Source organism: Macaca mulatta, chromosome 19 (assembly GCF_049350105.2).
Source record: "Macaca mulatta isolate MMU2019108-1 chromosome 19, T2T-MMU8v2.0, whole genome shotgun sequence".
Classification (NCBI taxonomy): Eukaryota; Metazoa; Chordata; class Mammalia; order Primates; family Cercopithecidae; genus Macaca; species Macaca mulatta.
The window spans coordinates 22936362-22961767 of NC_133424.1; the positions used below are offsets into that span (position 1 = coordinate 22936362).

At 39.5% G+C, this 25406-nt stretch overlaps 1 protein-coding gene across 1 annotated transcript in view; it reads left to right on the forward strand.

Annotated features, from left to right (window-relative positions):
• Window positions 1-25406, forward strand: part of LOC106995638 (zinc finger protein 728-like) — a 56687-nt gene that overhangs the window by 13978 nt on the left and 17303 nt on the right. The window contains exons 2-3 of the mRNA XM_077979898.1: window positions 2844-2970; window positions 4191-4286. Coding sequence (XP_077836024.1) covers window positions 2844-2970; window positions 4191-4286 — 223 coding nt within the window. The remainder of the gene's footprint in view (window positions 1-2843; window positions 2971-4190; window positions 4287-25406) is intronic.

A 25406-nucleotide genomic window follows, 5' to 3' on the forward strand; every position in this document is an offset into this window, starting at 1 on the left:
TAGTTGATTCACAAGTCCCAAGAAAGTAAGTATAAACACAATAAAAATTTATCTAAATTGCATTAAACTCTTTCCATCTGTATCTCTTTCATCTGTCTATATTTACCTTTTATTCTTTGCATTTTTTGAAAAAATCAATGACAGATCAACAGAAATAGAAATAAAAATGCTGGGTCCTTTAAAGCCTTGGAATTATTGAACACGTAGTATCGACTCACAGGGTGTTATTAGGATTAAACCACATAATGTGCTATCACAGTGCTCTGTAACATCCTATTGAGCACATAGTACCTGCTTAATAAACATTGCATTAGTACATGTGCACATGTTGTTTTCCAAATGCAGACTTACTCAGAAATTGCTACCTTCTGTTTTCTCTGTAAACTTTAGAGTCAGCAAAGAGTATAATACTTTAGAATGAAGAATGATTGTCTTCATTTGTACCAGAAATATTTGTGTTGTGACAAGGGTGCTGGGTTATCAGCCCAGGCTTCTAATGAGTGTCACCTGGCCATTTTGCAGAACTCTCTTTACTTGTGCCCTGTCCATGGATTCTGTTTATTGTTCTGGTGGAAGCCACCATGTTATTTTAATTAAGTGGTTCATGTGACTCTAAGGTGAGGTCAGAATCAAGTATGAGGAATTCAAAATACATTCATGAGAGTTAAGTTCCATCTTTGCATTAAAGAGTGGTTCAAGAACCCGTTCTGTTTGGATTTGGTAGGGACAGGACAGCGTGGCCCATATTTCCAGTACTGTAGTGGAAATTGCTGGTGCCTGTGTCAGGGGATGGCTCCTGAGGACAAAATAAAAGTGTATTTTTATCTCTGTGGAGCTACTCATTGTTTCTCAATCTCTTCTCCTATAAAGGACAGAAATGGGTGGAGTTTCTCTGTCTTGGTTCTTCTGCCTGTGGATGTGGTGACAGCAGGTAGACCTGTGGTGCTGACACTTTTAAAGGCATGTTCTCAAGATGCAGGTATAATTTGCCCAGAGAATTTTATCTGAGAAATAATCCTAGAGAAGGAGGAGAAAGAGGAAAAAATGGCCTTTTTTTTTTTTTTCAGCTAAATATGTCTCAGATCAAGATCTGTGTCCACTCTGCTTCCTCCAGGAAACAAGTTTGGTACTTGCAAACCTGTACTTCTCTACTTGTGTTTTTCCTCCCTAATGAGTTTGTCTTTACTTTAAAAAATTCTTACAATAATCAAAGTCTCTGAAAAATATATTTTTCTATATACCAGAGCCTTCTCTACATTATGGCTTCTTATATGCCATGCAGAAATCTCACTATGAATTTATAATCTGCAATATTAAAAATGTCCCTTTGTGGCTGTTGAACATGGGAAGGTGTAGATACTCCAAATTCCTGTTGGGGAAAACCTGGGGTTTTTAGTGAAGACAGAGAACATGTAATGTTGAGGTTTCATCTGTGTTCTTTATTATGTCTATGCAGTACAGGATTAAGAAAATACCCATTGAAGCAGTATGGTATTTATTACCCAGAAAATTATAAAAAATTTGATAGGCGATAACTGCTCTTTACAGTGCTAAAGAAAGACTATTTAAAATCACTATTAAAAATTACAGAACATGGGAGATACCTGTATCTTGAACTTTCCATAAAACTAATGTTTCCTTATGGTTAAATTCAGACTATAATTTACCTTTCAGGGGGCAGTATCTCAGCAGTAATGCTGTGTCCTTCTGGGTGCATCAGGACATTATAAAAGTTTGTTCTAATGTAGTTGATGTTAATAAATCACTTAGTTGATAAGCTCTCTGATACATGTTTTACTATAGAATTAATTATTTTTCTCTTCATTTTTAAGTATCTTTACGCAGCTGATGTGAACAAACCACCACATTTAATCTGGCAGCTGCCCTTCTTTCTTAGGTTTCCTTTGCATTTGTCTGTTTTTTGAAAATGAAGGCTCTCATCTTTATTTACAAACCAGAAAAACACAGGGTCATTCAATTACTGGATATTTGACAAAATAGTCTTTTTGGGCCAAAAACATTGGCATACTGATGAGCTTGTTAAAAATTCAGCAACTCAGACTTTATCCCTGATCTTCTGAAAAAAAAAAAAATCTGCATTAACAGGATCTCCAGCTTATTGTACACATAAAAATTTGAGTGATAGCTTCTAACTCAACATGTCTGTTCCATCTGAATAATATACAAAAGTATGTCCATCTGAAAAATACACACAATTAATTCTTTTTTTTTTTTTTTTTTTTTGAGATAGAGTTTCACTCTTGTTGTCCAGGCTGGAGGGCAATGGTGCGATCTCAGCTCACCGCAACCTCCGCCTCCTGGATTCAAACGATTTTCCTGCCTCAGCCTCCCAAGTAGCTAGAATTACAAGCACAAAGCACCATGCCCAGCTAATTTTGTGTTTTTAGTAGGGACGGGGTTTCTCCATGTTGGTCAGACTGGTCTCAAACTCCCGACCTCAGGTGATCTGCCCGCCTCTGCCTCCCAAAGTGCTGGGATTACAGGCATGAGCTACCATGCCCGGCACACGATTAATTCTGTATGATGTAAATGTAGCACTCAAAATTGTACATGTTAGTGTTTATGCCCTCAATTTTATACTTTATTGTCCAGAAAAATACACTATATACACTGGTGTTATGGATCTTATAACACTTTGTTTTCTCAGAGTTAGAGAATACATTAGAGAATATTTCTAGTGGAAAACTATTTTATTGAATTATTTCAGTCACTCTTAGAAGTCAGAACCAGCTCTGTTTACTCTCTCCATTTTACGTTGAGTCAAATTAAAAATTATGCCCATGACCACTTGGTAAATAAGTGTGTTTGTGTGTGTTTTCCAGGGATCATTGACATTTCGGGATGTGGCCATAGAATTCTCTGTGGAGGAGTGGCAATGCCTGGACACTGCACAGCAGAATTTATATAGGAATGTGATGTTAGAGAACTACAGAAACCTGGTCTTCCTGGGTGAGAATAACTTTAATATGCAATTCCTAGTGTACGCGATAGGTTTCATTTTGCTGCGGACTTTATTGGCCTGAACAAAGGAGGTTGAATGCAGGAATAAAGACAAAGACGGCACCAGGGGACTCCTTGCTTCTAGTGAACAAGGGCCATGAACTTCTATAGCTCTTCATATTTATTGAGTAAAGGAGATAGGGAGAAGGGGGAGGTTGTGGTCAGCTGCTTGACTTAGTGACTGTATTCTTTGAACAGTACTCTCCAGATGTTCCAGTAGTTAACCTCAAGGAGGTAGTTAACCCAGTAGTTAACCCAGGGAGTGACTGTCCTCAGTGTACCTTCTGGCGGCATGAGCAGAAGGAAGTTTGCCCACATTCTGCATTCATGATAAACAATTTGCCGTTTGATTCATTCAAGTCCAGTGGAATGCTGAGTTGGTCACAGCCCTCAGGCTTTCGGCTCCCAACAGCATTGCTCTTTTTTTTTTTTTTTTTTTTTTTTTGAGACGTAGTCTGACTCTGTCGCCCAGCCTGGAGTGCAGTGGACGGATCTCAGCTCACTGCAAGCTCTGCCTCCCGGGTTCACGCCATTCTCCTGCCTCAGCCTCCCGAGTAGCTGGGACTACAGGCGCCGCCACCTCGCCCGGCTAATTTTTTGTATTTTTTTAGTAGAGACGGGGTTTCACCGGGTTAGCCAGGATGGTCTTGATCTCCTGACCTCGTGATCCGCCCGTCTCGACCTCCCAAAGTGCTGAGATTACAGGCTTGAGCCACCGCGCCCGTCCAGTATTGCTCTTTTGTATAATTTCTTTTTGGTAATTTATGCTTCAGATTTCTGTTTTCAAGAAAATCACAGGGAGTTTTCCATAGAGAAAAAAATTTCAAGATGTTTCATCTTGACCTGAACTTACCACATTCTTGAGCTCCTCTCTGTCCTTCACTTTAGATTAATGGTAATTTCAAAATTTTACTGGCATAAAATATTATTGCTCACACTTTAAAATCTAATTACCACCACCAATTTTTAATTCAGTAGTACCAGGTGATAAAAGTAAGAACCCACAAAATTAGAGTATTTTCTAAATATTTAGAAATTTCTGTTGTAATTTAGTATTTTGGGATAAATGTATTAGAACATTGTGTTAAATCCTCTTTACTGAGCACATTATTAAGTTGTTAATTGGAGAATATGAGCAAGAGGCATGTTACTTATTTTTAATAAAACAGGTATTGCTGTCCCTAAGCCAGACCTGATCATTTTTCTGGAGCAAGGAAAAGAGCCCTGGAATATGAAGAGACATGAGATGGCGGAAGAACCCCCAGGTAGGTGAGAGTGAATACAACAGACAACGTGGATGACAGGTCCAAAGTCAAGAAGAAAGCAAGTCCCTAAAGTGATATGGGAAGCAGTGTTCCAAAAGAAATAGTTTCTGGAAAGCCTAATTTTTATTTTTATTTTTAAATTTTCTCTCACACAGGGGCATCTTCTCTCTTTTGCTTTTAAAATATCTAAGAATTCTTCTTTCCCTTCAGTAATCTTCCTTCAAGTTTACAGTGACAGCCAAAGTACTGTTCATGGCATACAAGAGAGTGTGCAATCTGAGTTTTTTCATTTTTGTTTTTGTGGACACACAGATGTTTGCATAATTTCAAGACACTCCATGTTAGACTATCTTTTAAGTTCTCTTTTTCCATCATCTCTGAAATGTGTGAGAGTAGTGATTTCTGTATTATTGGGTGTTTTTTGTTCATTTTTCTGCACATTTCATCCTGTTTTTATTATACTCTTGAAATATAGTTTGAAATTATAAAGTATGATGTCCTTCTGCTTTTTTCTTTTTCTTCAAGATTGCTTTGGCTATTCACAGTTTTTTGTAGTTTCATGTAAATTTTATGATTGTATTTTTCATTACTGTGAAAAAAAACCACTGGAATATTGATAGAAAGTTTATTGAATCTAGAGATCACTTTGGATAATATGGTGTTTTAGCGTTTATTCTTTGAATCGATAGAGAAAATGTATTTAAATTTATTTGTGTTTTCTTATTTTTTCATTGATAAATCTTTCACTTGAAAAGTTTTTCAGTTCCTCGGTTAAATTTGTCCTCAGATATTTATTATTTTAGTGCTATTTTAAATAAGATTGTTTTCTTCCTCTATTTTATCAGATAGTTTAAGTGTATGGAATCATAACTTGTGTGTTAATTTTATATTTTGCTAATTTGCTGAGTGTATTTATTTGTTTTAAAAGGTTTTAATGTACTGTTTATGGTTTTTTTTTATAGAGAACATTGCATGATCTACAAGCAGCAATGTTTTACTTGTCTTCAATTTCAATGACTTTAAAAATTTTTTGACTAATTTTTCTTCCACATACATCCAGTGCTGTGTTAAAATAGAAGCTTTGACGATGGGCACAATATACTTTTGCGTTGGTGTCTCAATTTGAAGGAGCAAACACCTCAAAGTTTTGATAAACTGGTTTCAGAGGGTAAAAATCTTCCTTTCTTGGGCCCCCAGGGTGATAGAATGCCCTCTGGGTTTGTAGTAGAGCGGGGTTGTAGCTTGGTCACAAGGCTGCTGGCTCTGCACTAGGGTCAGCTTATCATAAAGGACTTGGGTAGTTGTAATTCGCATTTTACTTTTGGACACAGTGAATATCCTTCAGGACTTTGCTCAGTAGGATAGATGCTAGGGCAGGTTTCTGCAGTCAGGTCTGCATATGGTGGGCTTTATATTAGGATGTGGATTAGTATGGCTTGTACTGAGTACCAGAGAGGATTTCTGAGGTCACTGTGGGTTTCTACATAGGTAGAACTGGCGATGAACTGTGGCTTAGGAAGCTGGAACTGAGTCATGGAACTGTTATTGGGACCAAGGTCTGCAGGCCTGCCAGCTTGGCTCTAAATGGGTATCTCTCCAGGCTTCTGGAAGACCAAGACCTCTCACAGACTGTGGCTGGGAGAAGTTTGGGATGCTTACAGAGTAAGTTCAAAATTCTCAGTGGGATGGAGTTGGGTGGGACATTTTCTGGTCTGTAGTCAAGAGCAGGGGTCCTGTAGTTTGCCACCTAAATGAAAGCTTGCCTTCTGAAAAGGGTGCTCCTCAATCTTGGGCTCAGCAAAGTTTCACAATTCCCTCCCTGGATCTCAAAGCTCTCTTAAAGGCACTTATTTCCGAGATGGGGTCTCACTGCATAACCCAGGTTGGTCGTAATATTTTGGCCTGAAGCAATTCTCCAACCTTACTGTACCATGTAGCTGTCATTACAGATACTAACCATGATGCCTGGTTCTCTCATTAAGACATTTTTGTCATGGATGACTGACAAACTTTCTTGCTGTTGGGGGTTAAGCAAATAGGGCACCTTTTTCTTTTTATCTGCTTCTAAGAGTGTAAATGCTTTCTATCTATCTATCTCTTACAATCTTTGTCTTTTTGTGGCTGACATTTCATTTTGCATAACGTTATCAAGATTTATCTTTATAATTGGTAGACTGTTTTCTGCTTTTTGAAAACTGAGTGATATTCCAGTATTTTTATATTTCAAATTGTATTTACTGAATGATTTGGTGACAGAAATTTGCATTGCCTTTACCTGTTAGCTTACAGTAATAATTATTGCTATGTAAATGACTCCTCATATGACCATACATGTTAAAGTATATATATATGGGTTGCATTCTATTTCATTAGTTTAATTTTCATCCTTATACCAGATTGTTTTAATTCTGTAGCTTTGTAATGTCTTTTGAAATCAGGAACTTTAATGCCTGCAGCATTCCTTTATTATTATTATTATTATTATTATTATTTTTATTTTTATTTTATTTTTTTTTTTGAGACAGAGTCTCGCTCTGTCGCCCAGGCTGGAGTGCTGTGGCCGGATCTCAGCTCACTGCAAGCTCCGCCTCCCGGGTTCCCGCCATTCTCCTGCCTCAGCCTCCTGAGTAGCTGGGACTACAGGCGCCCGCCACCTCGCCCGGCTAGTTTTTTGTATTTTTTTTTTTTTAGTAGAGACGGGGTTTCACCGTGTTAGCCAGGATGGTCTCGATCTCCTGACCTCCTGATCCGCCCGTCTCGGCCTCCCAAAGTGCTGGGATTACAGGCTTGAGCCACCGCGCCCGGCCTATTATTATTATTATTTTAAGATTGATGGGAACTTTATTGCCTTTGGGGTTCGATATACTTTTGGGGTTGCTGTTTCTGTTTCTTCAAAAATACAATGAGAAATTTGAAAAACATTTCATTAAATTTGTAGATTACATTGACCAGGATTGACCAGGATGAACATCTTTACAATATTAACTATTACAACCTTTACATAAGAGCGTGCTCGAGTGTTTTGTTAAATTCCTATGTGTGTGTATATATATATATATGGTTTTTTTTTTTTTTTTAAGACGGAGTCTTGCTCTATCTCCAGGCTGGAGTGCAGTGGCACGATCTCGGCTCACTGCAACCTCTGCCTCCTGGGTTCAAGCGATTCCTTTGCCTCAGCCTCCTGAGTAGCTGGGACTACAGATGTGTGCCACCAAGCCTGGCTAGTTTTTCACATTTTAGTAGAGACAGGGTTTCACTATGTTAGTCAGAATGGTCTTGATCTCCTGACCTCGTGATCCACCTGCCTCGGCCTCCCAAAGTGCTGGGATAACAGACGTGAGCCACCATGCCTCACATTTTTTTTTTTTTCCAGTTTCTGTCTATTATTGTTGTATACTTGCATTTGAGTTTAGTCATAGAAAATAATTCATAAAATTTCAGTTTTAAAAAATTTGGTAAGACTTCTTTTTTGGCCTAAGAGGTGGTCTATCAAGAAATATGTTGTATGAGCTATTGAGAAGGGTGTGTATCCTGATGTTGAGGAGTGCTCTCTATACCTCTGTCAGAAATATTTGTTTTATACCACCTTTAAGTAGTCTGTTTCCTTATTAATATTCTGTTTTGATTTTTTTTTAAATTATACTTTAAATTCTGGGGTACATGTGCAGAGCGTACAGGTTTGTTACATAGGTATGCATGTGCTCTGGTGGTTTGCTGTACCTATCAACCTGTTATCTACATTAGGTATTTTTCCTAATGTTATTCATCCACTAGCCTCCCACCCCACCACAGGCCCCGGTGTGTGATGTTCCCCTTCCTGTGTCCCTGTGTTGTCGTTGTTCAACTCCCACTTATGAGTGAGACCATGCTGTGTTTGGTTTTCTGTTCTTGTGTTAGTTTGCTGAGAATGATGGTTTCCAGCTTTATCCATGTCTCTGCAAAGGACATGAGCTCATCCTTTTTTATGGCTGCATACTGTTACGTGGTGTGTATGTGCCACATTTTCTTTATCCAGTCTATTACTAATGGGCATTTGGGTGGGTTCCAAATCTTTGCTATTGTGAATAGTGCTGCAATAAACGTATGTGTGCATGTGTCTTTATAGTAGAATGATTTATAATTTTTTGGGTACCCAGTAATAGAATTGCTGAGTCAAATGGTATTTCTAGTTCTGGATCCTTGGGGAATTGCCACATTGTCTTCCACAATCGCTGAACTAATTTACACTCCAACCAACAGTGTAAAAGCATTCGTACTTCTCCACATCTTCTCGAGCATCTGTTATTTCCTGACTTTTTAATGATCACCATTCTAACGGATGAAATGGTATCTCATTGTGGTTTTCATTTGCATTTCTCTAATGACCCGTGATGATGAGCTTTTTTTCATATGTTTGTTGGCCACATAAATATCTTTTTTTGAGAAGTATCTGTTCATATCCTTTGTCCACTTTTTGATTTTTTTTTTTCTTGTAAATTTGTTTAAGTTCTTTATAGATCCTGGATATTAGCCCTTTGTCAGATGGATATATTGGAAAATTTTTCCCCCATTCTGTAGGTTGCCTATTCACTCTGATAGTTTCTTTTGCTGTGCAGAAGCTCTTTAGTTTAATTAGGTCCCATTTGTCAATTTGGCTTTTGTTGCCATTGCTTTTGGTGTTTTAGTTATGAAGTCTTTGCCCATGCCTGTGTCCTGAATGGCGTTGTCTAGGTTTTCTTTTAGGGTTTTTATGGTTTGAGGTGTTACATTTAAGTCTGTAATCCATCTTGAGTTAATTTTTCTATAAGGTATAAGGAAGGGGTCCAGTTTCAGGTTTCTGAATATGGCTAGCCAGTTTTTTCAACACGATTTATTAAATAGGGAATTCTTTCCCCATTGCTTGTTTTTTTCAGGTTTGTCAAAGATCAGATGGTTGTAGATGTGTGATGTTATTTCTGAGGCCTCTGTTCTGTTCCATTGATCTGTATATCTGTTTTGATACCAGTACCATACTGTTTTGGTTACTGTAGCCTTGTAATATAGTTTGAAGTCAGGTAGCATGATGCCTCCAGCTTTGTTCTTTTTGCTTAGGATTGTCTTGGCTATATGAGCTTTTTTTCTGGTTCCATATTAAATTCAGTTTTTTCAAAATCTGTGAAGAAAGTTAGTGGTAGCTTGATGGGGATAGCATTGAATCTATAAATCACTTTGGGCAGTATGGCCATTTTCACGTAATCAGTTCTTCCTATCCATGAGCATGGAATGGTCTTCCATTTGTTTGTGTCCTCCCTTACTTTCTTGAGCAGTGGTTTGTAGTTGTCCCTGAAGAGGTCCTTCACATCCCTTGGTGGTTGTATTTCTAGGTATTTTATTCTCTTTGTAGCAATTGTGAATGGGAGCTGAGTCATGATTTGACTCTCTATTTGACTCAGGCTCTCTCTCTATTATTGGTGTATAGGAATGCTTGTGATTTTTGCACATTGATTTTATATCCTGAGAGTTTGCTGAAGTTGCTTATCAGCTTAAAGAGATTTTGGGCTGAGACAATGGGGTTTTCTAAATATACAATCATGTCATTTGCAAACAGAGAGAATTTGGCTTCCTCTTTTCCTATTTGAATACCCATTATATCTTTTTCTTGCCTGATTGCCCTCATGAGAACTTCTAATACTATGCTGAATGGGAGTGGTGAGATTTAATTTAACATCCAAGTTAAATTAATCCTCCTCACCACGGATACCCCCCTCACTTAGGTGTCCCTTGTTCACCATCCTCCATGAAATCAGTATCCCGCACAAGAGTGCTACTCTCCTCGCTCCGGGCCCATAAATCGTGGGGGTAGCTATAATGAACTGTATCCGGCATCTGGTTGTTTACCTCAGGGCCATATAACTAAGATCGCCCACACGTTCCCCTTAAATAAGACATCTCGATGGATCACGGGTCTATCACCCTATTAACCAGTCTCGGGAGCTCTCCATGCATTTGGTATCTTTTATCTCTGGTCTGCACGCGACCCCATTGCAGAAAGCTGGTCCCACCACAACACGTCCCGCAGAACCTCTTTGATTCCTAGTCCATGCCATTATTAATCGCACCTACGTTCAATATCCTAGCCCCACATAAGTTTTACAAGGTGTTATTTAATTCATGCTTGTAGGACATACCAATAATTACCATGTAATCCATTTTCAATCACACTGCAAATAACGCAGGAAACTATCAACAAACCCCCCCACCCCCATCTCTGACTTCTTCTCCAAAAATTTACTCTTGCCAAACCCCAAAAACAAAAGCTTTCACACACCTAGCCAGAGATCGCGTTTTCATCCTTTAGGTGTGCACAACTTCAACTGCCATTTCCTCAACTAACACAAAATTACTTCACTTTACCCCTCTTAACTTCATCCCACTCCTTCTCTTTCCTACTTCCTTGCTCTCATGCACTTGTTCACTACTAAATATGGGCCCTCATTGTCACAACCCGAAAGACAGCACCTCACAACTATACTTCTCTCCGTGCTTATGTAGCTTAATTCACCTAAAGCAAGACACTGAAAATGTCTAGACGGACTTGCACACCCCATGAGCAAATAGGTTTGGTCCTGGCCTTTCTATTAGCTCTTAGCAATATTACACATGCAAGCATCCCTGCCCCAGTGAAGACACCCAATAAATCACTACGATCATATGGAGTAAGTATCAAACATGCACAATGCAGCTCAAGACACTTTGCTCAGCCACACCCCCACGGGAGACAGCAGTGACAAACCTTTAGCAATAAATGAAAGTTTAACTAAGCTATGCTACAATCTAGGGTTGGTCAATTTCGTGCCAGCCACCGTGGCCATACGATTAACCCAAGCTAATAAAAACCGGCGTAAAGGGTGTTTTAGATCTAGTCAAATAAAGCTAAACTCCATCTAAATTGTAAAACCTTAGCTGATGTAAAATAAACTACGAAAGTGGCTTTAAAATTTCTGAACACACAATAGCTAAGACTCAAACTGGGATTAGAGACCCCACTATGCTTAGCCCTAAACTTCAATAGTTAGAACAACAAAAGATTTATGGGTAGAGGTGACAAGACTACCAAGCCTGGTGATAGCTGGTTATCCAAGATAGAATTTTAGTTCAACCTTAAGTTTACCTGTAGAACTACCCCATCCCCCTGTAAACTTAATTGTTAGTCTAAAGAGGGACAGCTCTTCAGACATCAGGAAAAAACCTTGTTTAGAGAGTAAAAAATCTGACCTCCATAGTTGGCCCAAAAGCAGCCATCAATTAAGAAAGCGTTCAAGCTCAACATCAATTATATAAAAATTCCAAACACACCACTAAACTCCTTATTCCACATTGGATTAATCTATCATTTCATAGAAGCAACAATGCTAATATAAGTAACATGAACATTTTCTCCGCCGCATAAGCCTAAATCAGACTGAAAAACTTCACCGATGCTTAACAGCCTAACACTAACAAACAGAAACAAGTCAGTATTACTCACACTGTTAACCCGACACAGGCATGCTTTAAGGAAAGTTTAAAAAAAGTAAAAGGAACTCAGCAAACTTAACCCCGCCTGTTTACCAAAAACATCACCTAGTCTAGCATTACCAGTATTAGAGGCACTGCCTGCCCGGTGACACATACTCAACGGCCGTGGTACCCTGACCGTGCAAAGGTAGCATAATCACTTGTTCCTTAAATGGGGACTCGCATGAATGGCATCACGAGGGTTCAACTGTCTCTTACTTTCAACCAGTGAAATTGACCTGTCCGTGAAGAGGCGGACATGAAACAATAAGACGAGAAGACCCTATGGAGCTTTAATTTATTAATGCAATCAAAACTATACAAATCCATGGACCCTTACACCACCACACCTGCATTAAAAATTTTGGTTGGGGTGACCTCGGAGCATAACTAAACCTCCGAACAGCCTACGCTAAGACTACACAAGCCAAAGCGAACCAGCACCTGTAATTGACCCAATGACTTGACCAACGGAACAAGTTACCCTAGGGATAACAGCACAATCCTATTCCAGAGTCCATATCGACAATAGGGTTTACGACCTCGATGTTGGATCAGGACATCCTAATGGTGCAGCAGCTATCAAGGGTTCGTTTGTTCAACGATTAAAGTCCTACGTGATCTGAGTTCAGACCGGAGTAATCCAGGTTTGTTTCTATCTATTCTATATTTCTCCCTGTACGAAAGGACAAGAGAAATAAGGCCCACTTCATAAAGTGCCCTCATTCCATAGATGACCTAATCTCAATCTAACAAAATAACACCAACCCAACCCAAAAACAGGGTTTGTTAAGATGGCAGAGCCCGGCAATTGCATAAAACTTAAAACTTTACAATCAGAGGTTCAACTCCTCTTCTTAACACCATGTCAACAACAAATCTCCTACTCCTTATTATATCCGTAATGGCCGCCATAGCATTCCTCACACTCATTGAACGAAAATTACTGGGCCACATACAACTACGCAAAGGACCAAACACCATTGGCCCCTATGGGTTGCTACAACCTTTTGCTGACGCCATAAAACTATTCACGGAAGAACCCTTAAAACCTTCAACATCTACCACCATTCTCTACATTACCGCACCAGCCTTGGCCTTTTCCATTGCTCTTCTCCTATGAACTCCCCTTCCCATACCCCATCCACGAATTAACTTCAATCTAGGACTTTTATTTATTCTAGCCACATCTAGTCTAACTGTTTACTCCATTTTATGATCAGGATGGGCATCAAACTCAAACTATGCACTAATCGGAGCACTATGAGCTGTCGCCCAAACAATCTCATATGAAGTCACTCTTGCTATTATTCTCTTATCAGTCTTACTAATAAGCGGCTCATTTAATCTTCTCATACTTATCACAACACAAGAACACCTCTGACTCCTCCTACCATCATGACCCCTAGCCATAATATGATTCACCTCCACATTAGCTGAAACAAACCGAGCTCCTTTCGACCTCATAGAAGGCAAATCGGAACTAGTCTCAGGCTTTAACATTGAATATGCCGCAGGCCCATTCACCCTGTTCTTCATGGCTGAGTACATAAATATCATTATAATAAATGCCCTAATAACCACAATCTTCCTAGGCACATTATACTCTATTCATTCCCCAGAACTATTACAACGTGCTTTACCACCAAAACACTTCTTCTAACCTCATTATTTTTATGAATCCGAACAGCATATCCTCGATTCCGCCATGATCAACTTATACACTTACTATGAAAAAATTTCCTCCCACTTACACTAGCTCTTCTCATATGATATATCTCAACACCTGTTGCAATCTCCAGTATTCCTCCGCAAACCTAGAAATATGTCTGACAAAAGAGTTACTTTGATAGAGTAAATGATAGAGGCCCTCATCCTCTTATTTCTAGGATTATAGGTATCGAACCTACCCCTGAGAACCGAAATTTCTCCATGCTACCTACCACACTCCATCCTAAGTAAGGTCAGCTAAATAAGCTATTGGGCCCATACCCCGAAAATGTTGGTTATACCCTTCCCGTACTAATTAACCCACTAGCCCAACTTATTGTCTACCTCACCATAATCACAGGCACTCTCATTACAACGCTAAGCTCACACTGATTCCTCGCCTGAGCAGGCCTAGAAATAAATATACTAGATTTCATCCCAATTCTAATCAAAAAGCAAACCCCCGTTCTACAGAAGCCGCTATTAAATATTTCCTAATACAATCCACCGCATCTATAATCCTCATAATAGCAATGATCTCCAACAACCTACTCTCCAGATGCTGAACCACAACAGACAACATCAACCAACTTTCATCTCTAGCCATGACAACAGCCCTAGCCATAAAATTAGGAATAGCCCCCTTCCACTTTTGAATCCCAGAAGTCACCCAAGGGACATCTTTAATTTCTGGCCTGCTCCTCCTCACATGACAAAAACTAGCTCCCATCTCAATTATATACCAAATACATTCTTCAACCAATACAGATATTCTCCTGACCCTCTCTACTCTATCTGTTATAATAGGCAGCTGAGGAGGCCTTAACCAAACACAACTACGCAAAATCATGGCATATTCTTCAATTACTCACACAGGCTGAATAATAACACTAACCTACAACCCAAATATCACAATCTATTACCTAACCATATACACTATTATGACAACTACCGCATTCCTAACTCTCAACCTAAACTCAAATACCACAACTTTTATACTATCCTGTACTTGAAACAAACTAACCTGACTAATACCATTAATATCAACCACCCTCCTATCCATGGGAGGCTTACCCCCACTAATCTGTTTCCTACCCAAATGAATTACCATTCAAGAACTTACAAAAAGCAATAACTTCATCATCCCCTCCATTATAATTACCATAATCCTACTCAACTTATACTTTTATATACGCCTAATTTATACCACCTCCATAACAATACTCCCTACATCCAACAATACAAAAATAAAATGACAATTTGAAAATACAAAACCCATACTCCTCATCCCCCCACTCATTATCCTCACCACCCTCCTCTTACCAATTTCTCCACTAACCCTAGTCATCCTCTAGAAATTTAGGTGAAGTAAGACCAAGGACCTTCAAAGCCCTCAGTAAGTTAAACCACGCTTAATTTCTGTAATATATAAGGACTGCAGATTCTATTCCACATCAAATGAATGCAAATCAATTACTTTAATTAAGCTAAGCCCTTACTAGATTAATGGGACTCAAACCCATAAAACTTTAGTTAACAGCTAAATACTCTAACCACTGGCTTTAATCTACTTCTCCCGCCACAGGGAAAAAAGGCGGGAGAAGCCCCGGCAGAAATTAACTGCTCCCTTGAATTTGCAATTCAACATGAAAATCACCTCGGAGCTGGTAAAAAGAGAACTTTAATCTCTGTCTCTAGGTTTACAGCCTAATGCTTACTCAGCCATTCTACCCCCCTCCCCCACCTATGTTCGCCTACCGTTGGCTGTTCTCAACAAACCACAAAGATATTGGAACCCTTTACCTACTGTTCGGCACATGGGCTGGAATCATAGGCACAGCTCGAAGCCTTCTTGTTCGAGCTGAACTGGGTCAACCAGGCAGCCTATTAGGCAACGACCATATCTACAATGTTATCGTTATAGCCCATGCGTTTGTCATAATTTTCTTTATAGTTATACCCATCATAATCGGAGGTTTCGGAAACTGATTAGTACAACTAATAATTGGTGCCCTCCACATGGCTTTCCCCCACCTAAACAATATGAGTTTTTGACTTCTCCCCCCTTCCTTTCTACTGTTACTGGCATCTGCGACAGTAGAAGCCAGTGCTGGGACAGGTTGAAGAGTTTATCCTCCTTTAGCAGGAAATTTCTCCCACCCAGGAGCTTCCGTAGATCTAACTATCTTCTCACTTCACCTAGCAGGCATCTCCTCCATCCTAGGGGCTATAAACTTCATTACCACTATTATCAACATAAAAGCCCCTGCAATATCTCAATATCAAACCCCCTTATTCATCTGGTCAGTGTTAATCACAGCCATCCTTTTACTCCTCTCTCTACCAGTACTAGCTGCCGGCATTACTCTATTACTAACAGACCGTAATCTAAATACCACTTTCTTTGATCCTGCCAGAGGGGGGGGATCCTATCTTGTATCAACATCTATTCTGATTTTTCGGCCACCCCGAAGTCTATATCCTCATTCTACCTGGATTTGGGATAATCTCTCATATTGTGACATATTACTCCAGAAAAAAAGAGCCATTTGGCTACATAGGTATAGTTTGAGCTATAATGTCAATCGGGTTTTTAGGCTTTATTGTATGAGCCCATCATATATTTGCAGTAGGAATAGATAGACACACAAGCCTACTTCACTTCCGCCACTATAATTATTGCAATTCCCACTGGCATTAAAGTCTTCAGCTGACTTGCCACGCTTCACGGAGGCAATATCAAATGATCTCCCGCAATACTTTGAGCTCTAGGCTTTATTTTTCTCTTTACCATAGGGGGCTTAACCGGTATCGTGTTAGCAAACTCATCATTAGACATTGTACTACACGATACGTACTATGTTGTTGCACACTTTCACTATGTACTATCCATAGGAGCTGTATTTGCTATCATAGGAGGCTTCATTCATTGATTCCCCTTATTTTCAGGCTATACTCTAGACCAAACTTATGCCAAAGCCCACTTCACCATCATATTTGTAGGTGTAAATTTAACCACCTTCCCACAACATTTCCTCGCCTTATCCGGAATACCCCGACGCTACTCTGACTACCCCGATGCCTATACCAGATGAAATATCTCATCCATAGGCTCCTTCATTTCCCTAGTAGCAGTAATACTAATAATCTACATAACCTGAGAAGCCTTCGCCTCAAAACGTAAAGTCTCATTAATTGAACAGCCCTCTACCAACCTAGAGTGACTGCATGGTTGCCCTCCACCCTACCATACATTTGAAGAACCAACCTACATTAAACTAAACGAAAAAGGAAAGAATTGAACCTCCTAAAACTGGTTTCAAGCCAGCCCTGTGACCTCCACAACTTTTTCAATAAGATATTAGAAAAACTATTTCATAGCTTTGTCAAAGCTAAATCATAGGTTAAACCCTATATATCTTATATGGCTCACTCAGTTCAACTAGGCCTACAAGATGCTATATCCCCTATCATAGAAGAATTAATTGCTTTTCATGACCACACTTTTATAATTGTATCCTTAATTAGCTTTCTAGTCCTATATGCCCTGTCTTCAGCTCTCACAACAAAACTAACAACACCAATATCACGGACGCCCAAGAAATAGAAACCATTTGAACCATCTTACCCGCAATCATTTTAATCTTAATTGATCTTCCATCCCTGCACATCCTATATCTAACAGACGAGATCAACAACCCCTCTTTTACTATTAAATCAATTGGACACCAATGATACTGAACCTACGAATACACAGATTACGGAGGATTAATCTTTAACTCTTATATACTCCCCCCATTGTTCTTAAACCCAAGAGACCTTCGACTTCTAGAAGTTGACAACCGAGTAGTTCTCCCAATTGAAGCCCCTGTCCGAATAATAATTACATCTCAAGACGTCCTACACTCATGAACAATTCCTACTCTAGGCCTAAAAACAGATGCAGTTCCTGGACGCCTGAATCAAACCACATTCACCGCTACACGACCAGGTGTATACTACGGACAATGCTCAGAAATCTGCGGTGCTAACCACAGCTTCATACCCATTGTCACAGAATTGATTCCACTAAAAATTTTTGAGATAGGGCCTGTATTTACCCTATAGACCCCCCCCCCCATCTCACTCCATAACTCTCTGCAAAATATTCTTATAATACACTGTACAGCTATCCTAGCATTAACCTTTTAAGTTAAAGATCGAGAGAAATACCCTCTCTGCAGTGAAATGCCTCAACTAGATACATCCGTATGGTTTACTATCATCATAACTATACTCCCCACACTATTTCTTATTATACAATTAAAACTACTAAACACAAACTACTACCCACCTCCCCTACAAAAGAATCCCAATACACAAACCTACAATAACCCCTGACAATTGAAATGAATGAAAATCTATTTGCCCCATTTACCTCTCCAACAATCCTAGGCCAACCTGCTGCAGTAATCATCATTTTACTCCCCGTGCTACTATTTCCAACCTCCAAACACCTTATTAATAATCGACTAATTACCATCCAACAAAACCTAATCCAACTAACCCTAAAACAAATAATAATATCCCATAATACCAAAGGACAAACCTGGTCCCTAATACTAACATCTTTAATTATTTTTATCTCAATAACCAATCTTCTCGGACTTCTACCCTACTCATTTACACTCACCACCCAACTATCTATAAACCTAGCCATAGCAATTCCCCTATGAGCAGGGACAGTAATCATAGGCCTTCACTTCAAAACTAAAAGCTCTCTGGCCCACTTCCTACCACAAGGCACACCCACTCCCCTTATTCCTATACTAGTAATTATTGAAACAATCAGTCTATTTATGCAACCAGTTGCCCTAGCCGTACGCTTAACCGCCAGTATCACAGCTGGCCATCTACTAATGCACCTAATAGGAAGTGCTGCACTAACATTATCAACCATCAACCTCCCTATCACCTCACTAATCTATGCACTTCTAGTACTATTGACCATTCTAGAAATCGCAGTGGCCCTAATCCAAGCCTATGTCTTCAACACTATTAATCATCCTTTATCTACGTGATAACACTTAATGACCCACCAATCTCATGCCTATCACATAGTTAAACCTAGCCCCTGACCACTAACAGGGGCTCTCTCAGCCCTGTTAACAACATCAGGCTGAATTATATGATTTCACTTTTACTCCACCACTCTACTAATGCTAGGCCTACTAACCAACGTGTTAACCATATACCAATGATGGCGTGACATTATTCGAGAAAGCACCTACCAAGGCCACCATACAATACCTGTCCAAAAAAGCCTTCGTTATGGAATAGTCCTTTTTATCATCTCAGAAATCCTCTTCTTCACCGGTTTCTTCTGAGCATTCTACCACTCGAGCCTTGCTCCCACCCCACACCTAGGAGGACACTGACCACCAACAGGAATTACTCCCCTAAATCCCCTAGAAATGCCCCTTTTAAACACCTCCATACTACTTGCATCAGGAGTTACAATCACCTGGGCCCACCACAGCCTAATAGAAAGTAATCGAAAACAAACAATCCAAGCTTTACTCATTACAATCCTTCTAGGCATCTACTTCACCCTACTACAAATTTCAGAGTACTTTGAAGCGCCCTTCACTATTTCCGATGGTATCTATGGCTCAGCATTCTTTATCACCACAGGCTTCCACGGACTTCACGTCATCATCGGATCTACATTCCTTATTACCTGCCTTATCTGTCAACTGTTATACCACTTCACATCAAACCACCATTTTGGATTCGAAGCCGCTGCTTGATATTGACACTTTGTAGATGTGGTCTGTTTATTCCTTTATATCTCTATCTACTGATGAGGATCCTACTCTTTTAGTATAATTAGTACAGCTGACTTCCAATCAACTAGTTTCGATACTATTTGAAAAAGAGTAATTAACCTAGCATTAGCACTGACAATTAATACCCTTCTGACCCTCCTACTAATAATTATCATATTCTGACTACCCCAGCTGAACTCTTATGCAGAAAAAACCGATCCTTACGAATGTGGCTTTGACCCACTAAACCCTGCCCGCATTCCCTTCTCCATAAAATTTTTCTTAGTTGCCATTACCTTCCTACTATTTGACCTAGAAATTGCCCTACTACTACCCCTACCATGCGCTCTCCAAACAACAGATCTTCCAACCATGCCTAAATCATCAATTACACTAATTATTGTCCTAACCCTAAGCCTAGGCTACGAATGAACTCAAAAAGGACTGGATTGAACTGAATTGGTAAGTAGTTTAAACAAAACAAATGATTTCGACTCGTTAGATTATGATAACCATACTAACCAAATGCCTTTCATCTATATAAGTGTTACACTAGCATTTATAATCTCACTCCTAGGTATGTTAACCTATCGCTCACATCTAATATCCTCCCTATTATGCCTAGAAGGAATATTATCATCACTGTTTATTATAAGTACTCTTATAGCTTTAAACATGCACTCCTCACTAGCTAACATTATACCCATCGCCCTACTAGTATTTGCTGCTTGCGAAGCAGCAGTCGGTCTTGCCCTACTAATCTCAATCTCTAACACATATGGTCTAGACTATATCCACAACCTAAATTTACTTCATTGTTACAATTATACTACTACCAACAACGTGATTTTCCAAAAATAGCATAATCTGAATTAACCTTACCGTACATAGCCTAACCATCAGTATTATCCCCTTATTATTTTTCAACGAAACCAGCAACAATCTCCTCAACTACTCAATCCATTTATCTTCCGACCCTCTAACGACACCTCTCCTAATATTAACTGCCTGACTCCTGCCCCTTATGATTACAGCAAGCCAATATCACTTACATAATGAATCCCCCTCACGAAAAAATTCTCTCTCTCCATGTTAATTTTCCTACAAATCTCTCTAATTCTAACATTCATAGCCACAGAACTATTCATATTTTATATTCCATTCGAAACCAGTCTCATTCCTACCCTAATCATCATCATCCGATGAGGCAGCCAAGCAGAACGCCTTAACGCAGGCACATATTTCCTATTCTATACACTAACTGGCTCTCTCCCTCTACTCATTATGTTAATCTATACATATAATAGTTTGGGTTCACTAAACATCATGCTACTCACGCTCATGGCTCAAAAACTAACAACCACTTGATCCCACAATCTTACCTGACTAGCATGCATAATAGCCTTCATAGTAAAAATACCCCTGTATGGCTTACACTTATGACTCCCCAAAGCCCATGTTGAAGCCCCCATTGCTGGATCAATAGTCCTTGCCGCAGTACTCCTAAAACTAGGTGGCTACGGCATGATACGACTCACCTCTATCCTTAACCCTGCAACAGAACATATAACCTACCCCTTCCTTATACTATCCCTATGGGGCATAATCATAACAAGCTCTACCTGTCTTCGACAGACAGACCTAAAATCACTCATCGCATACTCCTCCATAAGCCACATAGCCCTAGTAATCATAGCCTCCCTCATTCAAACCCCCTGAAGCTTCATTGGTGCAACTGTTCTTATAATCACCCACGGACTCACCTCATCCATATTATTTTGCCTAGCAAACTCAAACTATGAACGAACCCACAGCCGCATTATACTACTTTCCCGAGGACTCCAAATACTATTTCCATTAATAACCTTTTGATGATTTGCAGCAAACCTTACCAACATCGCCCTACCCCCTACTATTAACCTAGTAGGAGAACTCCTTGTAATAATAACCTCATTCTCCTGATCATACATCACCATTACGCTTACAGGACTTAATATGCTAATTACAGCCCTCTACTCCCTCTATATATTTACCACAACACAACGAGGAATACTTACATATCACACTACTAATATAAAACCTTCCTTTACACGAGAAAACATACTAATATTCATACACCTTTCCCCTATTATACTCCTGTCCCTTAACCCTAATGTTATTCTAGTTTTCACCTCCTGTAAATATAGTTTAGCCAAAACATTAGATTGTGGATCTAACCATAGAGGTCTGCCACTTCTTATTTACCGAGAAAGCTAGCAAGGGCTGCTAACCCATGTCTCCGTTTTTAATAAATACGGCTTTCCCAACTTTTGAAGGATTACAGTTATCCATTGGCCTTAGGAACCAAAAACATCGGTGCAACTCCAAATAAAAGTAACAACCATGTACACCTCCATTACCATAACAATCCTAACCACTCTAATTCTACCAATTGCTATTACCTTTATTAATCCCAACAAAAAGCACCTATACCCATACTACGTAAAAACAACTATGATATATTCTTTCACCATTAGCCATCTCCCCATAATCTTGTATATTCTCCTGGACCAAGAAGCAATTATCTCAAACTGACATTGAATAACAATCCAAACATTAGAATTAACACTAAGCTTCAAATTTGATTACTTCTCCATAATATTTATCCCAATTGCACTATTCATTACTTGATCTATTATAGAATTCTCACTATGATATATAAGTTCGGACCCAAACATTAATCAATTCTTTAAGTACCTTCTCACATTTCTCATCACCATACTAATTTTAATCACTGCCAACAACCTCTTTCAACTTTTCATTGGCTGAGAAGGCATAGGAATTATATCCTTCTTATTAATTAGCTGATGGTAGGCTCGAATAGAAGCCAACACAGCAGCCACTCAGGCAATGTTATACAACCGTATTGGCGATATCAGCTTTATCCTAAGCATAACATGGTTCATCCTACATTACAACTCATGAGACTTTCAACAAATGTTTATCCTAAACCCCAACCCAAGTCTTCTCCCACTAATAGGTATTCTTCTGGCAGCAACAGGAAAATCAGCCCAGTTTGGTCTTCACTCTTGACTACCTTCCACCATAGAAGGCCCAACACCAGTCTCAGCTCTACTCCACTCCAGCACGATAGTTGTCGCCGGAGTATTCCTGCTCATCCGTTCCACCCTCTAATAGAAAATAATACATTAATCCAAAGCCTTACATTGTGCCTAGGAGCCATTACCACCATATTCATAGCAGTTTGCGCCCTAACACAAAACGATATTAAAAAAATCGTAGCCTTTTCCACCTCAAGCCAACTGGGCCTCATAATAGTTGCTATCGGCATCAACCAACCATACCTAGCGTTTCTACATATCTGCACCCATGCCTTCTTCAAAGCTATATTATTCATCTGCTCTGGATCCATTATTCATAACCTAAACAACGAACAAGACATTCGAAAAATAGGAGGGTTATTTAAAACAATACCCCTTACTTCAACCTCCCTATTTATTGACAACTTAGCACTTGCAGGCATACCCTACCTCACAGGCTTCTACTCCAAAGACCTCATCATCAAAACCGCAAACATGTCGTATACCAACGCCTGAGCCCTATCTGTCACTCTCATTGCCACATCCCTAACTAGCGCTTACAGCACCCGAACTATCTTTATAACCCTAACAGGACAACCCCACTTCCCAACCTCAATCTATATTAACGAGAACGACCCCACCTTATTAAAACCAATCAAACGCCTCACTATCGGCAATATACTAGCAGGATTTCTTATCACCAACAATATCTCCCCTACTTCACTCCCCCAACCAACAATACCTCACCATCTAAAACTCTCAGCCCTATATTTAACCACCCTGGGCTTTCTAGTAGCCCTAGACCTTGTCCTTATAACCAACAAACTTAAAATAAACATGCCATCACACACATTTAAATTCTCCAACATATTAGGATATTACCCTATCACAATTCACCATATAACCTCCTACCAAAATCTGCTTATAAGCCAAAACCTATCCTTCCTCTTACTAGACTTAACCTGACTGGAAAAATCTATAACCAAAACAATTTCACATATCCACACTACCATCTCCACCATCACAACCACCCAAAAAGGCATAATCAAACTTTACTCCCTCTCCTTTCTTATTCCCCTCATTCTAACTTTATTCCTAATAACATAATCTATTACCCCGAGTAATCTCAATAATAATGTATACACCAACAAACAACGTTCAACCAGTAACCACTACCAATCAACGTCCATAGTCATACAAAGCACCTGCACCAATAGAATCCCCTCGAACTAACCCCGACCCCTCACCCTCAAAAATCACCCAATCCCCCATACTATTAAAGTTCACCACCACCACTAAATCATCAAAATCTGTAACTCATAAAATTAAACCCACCTCCATCGCTAATCCTACCAGAAAACTCACAAAAATCTCAAGCCCCGATCCCCATGTTTCAGGATACTCCTTAATAGCCATTGCCATAGTATACCCAAAAACAACTATCATACCCCCCAAATAAACTAAAAACATCATTAAACCCATATACGCTCCCCCACAATTCAAAATAATCACACAACCAACTATACCACTAACAATTAATGCCAACCCTCCATAAATAGGAGAGGGTTTAGAAGAAAACCCCACAAACCCCATAACTAATAATACGTTTAACAAAAATAAAATATATGTCATTGTTCTCACGTGGACTCCAACCATGACCAATGATATGAAAAACCATCATTGTACTTCAACTACAAAAACATTAATGACCCCAATACGCAAATCCCACCCAATCCTAAAAATAATTAACCACACCTTCATTGACCTACCCACCCCACCTAACATTTCTATATGATGAAACTTCGGCTCACTTCTTGCAACCTGCCTAATTCTACAAATTATTACAGGACTATTCCTAGCAATACACTACTCACCAGACACTTCCTCCGCCTTCTCCTCAGTCGCACACATCGTCCGAGAGGTAAATAACGGCTGAATCCTTCGCTACCTCCACGCCAACTGTGCCTCCATACTCTTCATCTGCCTTTTTCTACATGTAGGCCGAGGCCTCTACTACGGCTCCTTTCTTCTCACAGAAACTTGAAACACTGGCATCACACTTCTACTCATAACCATAGCAACAGCCTTCATGGGCTATGTACTCCCATGAGGCCAAATATCATTCTGAGACACCACGGTAATTACAAACCTACTATCAGCAATCCCATACATCGGAACCAATCTCGTCCAATGAGTTTGAGGTGGATATTCTATTGAAAGCCCCACCCTCACACGATTCTTTACCCTTCACTTTATCCTACCTTTCATTATCACAGCCTTTACTACTCTACACGTATTATTTCTACACGAAACAGGATCAAATAATCCCTGCGGAATTTCCTCTCACTCCGATAAAATCGACTTCCACCCCTACTACACAATTAAGGACATCCTAGGCCTAGCCCTCTTTTTCACAACCTTAATAACATTAGTATTATTCACGCCTGACCTTCTAAGCGATCCAAACAACTACATCCCAGCCAACCCCCTAAGCACGCCTCCACACATTAAACCAGAATGATACTTCTTATTCGCATATGCAATTCTACGATCCATTCCTAATAAACTAGGAGGGGTGTTAGCACTCCTCCTATCAATCCTTATCTTATTATTCATACCCACTCTCCACAAATCCAAACAACAAAGTATGGCATTCCGCCCACTCAGCCAGTTCCTATTTTGACTCCTAATCACAATTCTACTAACTCTTACCTGAATCGGAAGTCAACCAATAAGCTAACCCTTTATGACTATTGGACAAGTAGCATCCGTAATACATTTCACCACAATTCTAGTTTTAATACCACTTGCCTCCCTAATTGAAAACAACCTGCTCAAATGAACCTGCCCCCGTAGTATAAATAAATACACCAGTCTTGTAAACTGAAAATGGAAAACTTTTCCCTAGGGCAACTCAGAAAGAAAGTACTTAACTTCACCACCAACACCCAAAACTGGCATTCTAACTTGAACTACTTTCTGTCTTTTATGGTATGCAAGCTTTAAAT